The 3,598-nt window shown below is 35.7% G+C and overlaps 1 protein-coding gene across 1 annotated transcript; it reads right to left on the bottom strand.

Moving 5' to 3' along the window:
* Window positions 1-1,165: 1,165 nt before the first annotated feature.
* On the bottom strand, window positions 1,166-3,592 carry LOC140966719 (common plant regulatory factor 1-like). The gene is made up of 9 exons (XM_073426968.1): window positions 3,554-3,592; window positions 3,375-3,455; window positions 3,033-3,193; window positions 2,690-2,744; window positions 2,556-2,604; window positions 2,281-2,477; window positions 2,090-2,167; window positions 1,894-2,019; window positions 1,166-1,817 (listed from the first exon to the last, which is right to left on the bottom strand). Exons 1-9 carry the CDS (start codon window positions 3,569-3,571, stop codon window positions 1,602-1,604), a joined length of 981 nt encoding a protein of 326 aa, XP_073283069.1. The 5' UTR covers window positions 3,572-3,592; the 3' UTR covers window positions 1,166-1,601.
* Between the last annotated feature and the right edge of the window lie 6 nt (window positions 3,593-3,598).

Consider the following 3,598-nt stretch of genomic DNA (forward strand, 5'->3'; position numbering starts at 1 on the left):
AAAGCTTGGTATAGATGTATCACACCAAGCTTGCTCAATAAATATCTATGTTGACTCTTCCCCAAAGCTTTTGTAAATATGTCTGCATGCTGCTCTTCTCTTCGACTTATCCCCTTAATTTTTTAATTTCATTACAATAATTATATTTTTTACACTTTCCCTCTCTAATATTTGTTTTTGCCCCCATTTCTGGCTTCGTCCCCGAATTGGAGTGTCACAGGGCTTTGCTCCTTATGTGTTCCAGACTCTGACAGCAACTGTAACGTTACTTCCTTTGGTTTAGGTACATTCTTGCTTGGATCGAGCCACCTTCAATGCCAAGAAAGAATTTCAAAGTTCCCGAGTCTTTAACTCGTAGAACAAAATCCAAATGATTTTTCGACGTTTTTATAAATAATAATTTTCGATAAGCAGATTTTTATATTATTATTATGAGGGAAAAAAAGATGAGCTTGTGTAAATTGCGTAAACGTAACTTAACGACCATCTGAGACAAATTTTTTTTTCAATATAACGTCTCCAAAGGAAGAAATAATTTATTTGATCAATTTGATTATACAAATAAAAAATTATTAATAGTTTTTACAACAGTTGTTTAGTGTTTTCCTAAAGGATATTCTTGATTGTTGTTGTATATTTCATGTTTAGCTTTCATTTTGTATCTCATAACAAATCTCATTTTGATTGTGTAATAAACGTGAATATATTTTCATAACGTTAAACAATTGTGGTAATATATGTTTTGGCTTTAATAATTGCCTTAATGTAGTGTTTAGTTAATATTTTAATGTGATGCAGGGACAGAGCTAGACGTTTTATTTTGTATATAGAATCAATCAATAAAAAGTTTGAAAATAAATATACAAATAATCACAAAATAATGGAGTTCGACATTTACCATGTTTGACATATATTTGATTTGTGGGTTAAAATTTCATTATTACTAGTTTGATATTTTGAAGAATCATAATTGCTGACTTGAGTAATCATAATATATTTTTATTGGATGAAAAGTATTTTTCATTTCGTTCCTCATGTTTCACATGATACATAAGATTTTGGGTCGGTGATGTTTCATATATTTGCCAGAAAATTGGCATTTAACTATTTGCACTCTTTCGTTGCAAGAAAATAAGTAAAATCTTGAAATTTTGACACAACTCCATGGACGGCAGTGACTTGCTCGTCAAATGATTACATCGTTCCCTTCTTCCTATCTTTCATTTATCAAAAGAAAGATACAAAGATAAGTCGCAAAGCTACATGAAAAGAAAAGGAGAACAAATAAATCCAAGCTATAGGAATAAAGTCCGTTTGTTTTCAGAGCTCACACACAAAAACATACAAATTAGACACCATATTAATACATCTGCGGCTAAACACTCCCAAGTTAAGTCGTTCTCCCTCCAATATACATCGAATAATCTGTAGAACCCAGCAAATCTGAACTTTAAAATGCTCTCCATCTTTGCTGAGATTAATGGTCAATAAATTAGATTTTTGAGCTATTACAGTAATACTATTGTGTTACAATACTATGGTTAAAAAAGCAATTTTGGACTTGAAATTATGCCAGAGGATCACAGCGACGCTCTCGGCAGTCAGATTGCGGCTACAGCGTCAGTCCTGGGGCTTTTATCAAGAAGCTCATGAAGCTTAGCTCCGGGACTACTATTTTCATACGCCTCACCTTCATCAGAATTATTGTTAACTCTAGCAAGTAGGTTCACCGTGCCATCCGGTTTTGGGCTAAAATCATCAATCTTGTGTAGTGTTGCATCCTCTGTCTGCCCTAGTTGAGCATCTTTTAGTTTTTCCTGTGAATTTAAAATCAACGGGTCAGCGAGGAATAGAAATGTGAAAGGAACAGAATTAAAAGAGTAATACAATTACCATTAACGTAGCGTTTTCAATCTTCAGTTTCTCAGAGTTGTTGATTAGTTTATTGATCTCAGATTTGATAGTCATATTCTCAGAAGTCAGTGCTTGAACTTTAATTGTTAGTTCCTCGTGCTCAGCCTGGACAAGTAAGATGTTAAAGCAAAAACCTGAAAATGCGAATTACTAATTTACCAATGTGGAAGTTGACCTGTTTTCTTAGTCTTGATCTTCTAGCAGATTCTCTGTTGGATTGTTTCCTTCTCTCCCGTTTCAGCTCTCGCTCATTCTGCAATAAAATTTAAACTTGCTAATCATATATATCTTGACAAAAATTGAAGTACCATGTGAGGTGAAAATAATGGAATAATGATGATAGTCCGAGATACGCTCAAAACATACCTGCGACCAGACTTCACTTGGCTTCAAAGTCTGTGGAACACTGGTTGGACTCAACTTCACATCGAAATCTGACGGATCTTTTTGCACCAATGCAGTACTCATTTTCTCTGATGCTTTTGGCGATATATTAGCGAGAGGAATCACATTAACCACCTTCGCAGAATCCTGACCCAATCTTTTACCCTTGCCATTTCCAGCTGCAACAGAGTTAAAGAAATTAATGCAGACCAACATACAATATGTTTTATGATTTTATACATGTAGCACAAACTTACCGCTGTTAGGAGATCCTGTTCGACTTCTTTTCTTGCCACTCTGACCAATCTAGTAAATTACGAGTGAATTCTTATTGTAGTAAAAACCTTTCAGACAACAAAAATAAGTAAAGAACAGAGAAAGGAATCCTCACCGCAGCTGTAACTCCATTACTTACGTTACTTCCATCACTGCCGCCAGTATCCTCACTGTTCATAGCAAATAATATTTGGTGTTTTAGTTTACATAAAAGCTAAGCAACACCATAAGAATAAAAGCCAAAATCAGGGCCAGATCCTATAGGGAGGCAAGGAGAGAGATCAACCCCCATGGAAAAAACATTGAAATTTTGCATGTGATGTTTATAGAAATTCACATTTCGTCCCTCCAAATTCCTAGGTCCACCACTGGCCGGGTGGCGTTCTCCACGAAAAATTCTACACTGCTGATTTAGAAACTCAGAAGGGGAATTCATAGTCATTGATAGTTCCATAAACCTTTGTGTGACTTCATTGTCAGCTGCATCATCAGCACTGTCGCCATTTCCATTGCCTATCGACATTGCAAGTCCATCAAATTCTTTCAACTTCTTCACAAATCCCCCATCAGAATTTCCAGGTGATTTGACTGGGGTCTCCATGCTCAAAGTAGTACCAGCCTGCAAACCATATTGTATAAGCAAAAAATATAGTTATTAGATACAAATTTTATTTTGCTATCTTGTTTGGTCGTCACACATAAGTTGGATGCGCCCCTGATCTCAAGAAGCCAATACTTGTTTTTTTTTTATTTGAGACATCAAAAGCCAATATTTTGAGTCCCATGTATATGAAACTTACTATATGGACTCCAGGATGTGCGTAAACACCTCCGTGAGCATAAAATGCAGCATACGGAGCCCCATAAGGAGGTATCATCGACTGAAAATAAAAAGATTTAATCAACAATTCATTCTTTTCACTCTACCAGTCCTTCAAAACTCGGAGAGACCTCAACAAACCTAAGACAGTGCAAATACCTGTGGTGGTCCCCACATATAAGGTGGAGGAGCATGAGAGGCAGC

Source organism: Primulina huaijiensis, unplaced genomic scaffold, assembly GCF_012295235.1.
Source record: "Primulina huaijiensis isolate GDHJ02 unplaced genomic scaffold, ASM1229523v2 scaffold207788, whole genome shotgun sequence".
In the NCBI taxonomy this organism is placed as follows: domain Eukaryota; kingdom Viridiplantae; phylum Streptophyta; class Magnoliopsida; order Lamiales; family Gesneriaceae; genus Primulina; species Primulina huaijiensis.

Excerpts from the sequence above, each read along its gene's own strand:
- LOC140966719 (XM_073426968.1), bottom strand. Across the intron at positions 2,605-2,689 it reads GTAATGGAGTTACAGCTGCG|ATTGGTCAGAGTGGCAAGAA; the intron begins GTGAGGATTCCT and ends GTAATTTACTAG. Across the intron at positions 2,168-2,280 it reads CAAGTGAAGTCTGGTCGCAG|AATGAGCGAGAGCTGAAACG; the intron begins GTATGTTTTGAG and ends ATTTTATTGCAG.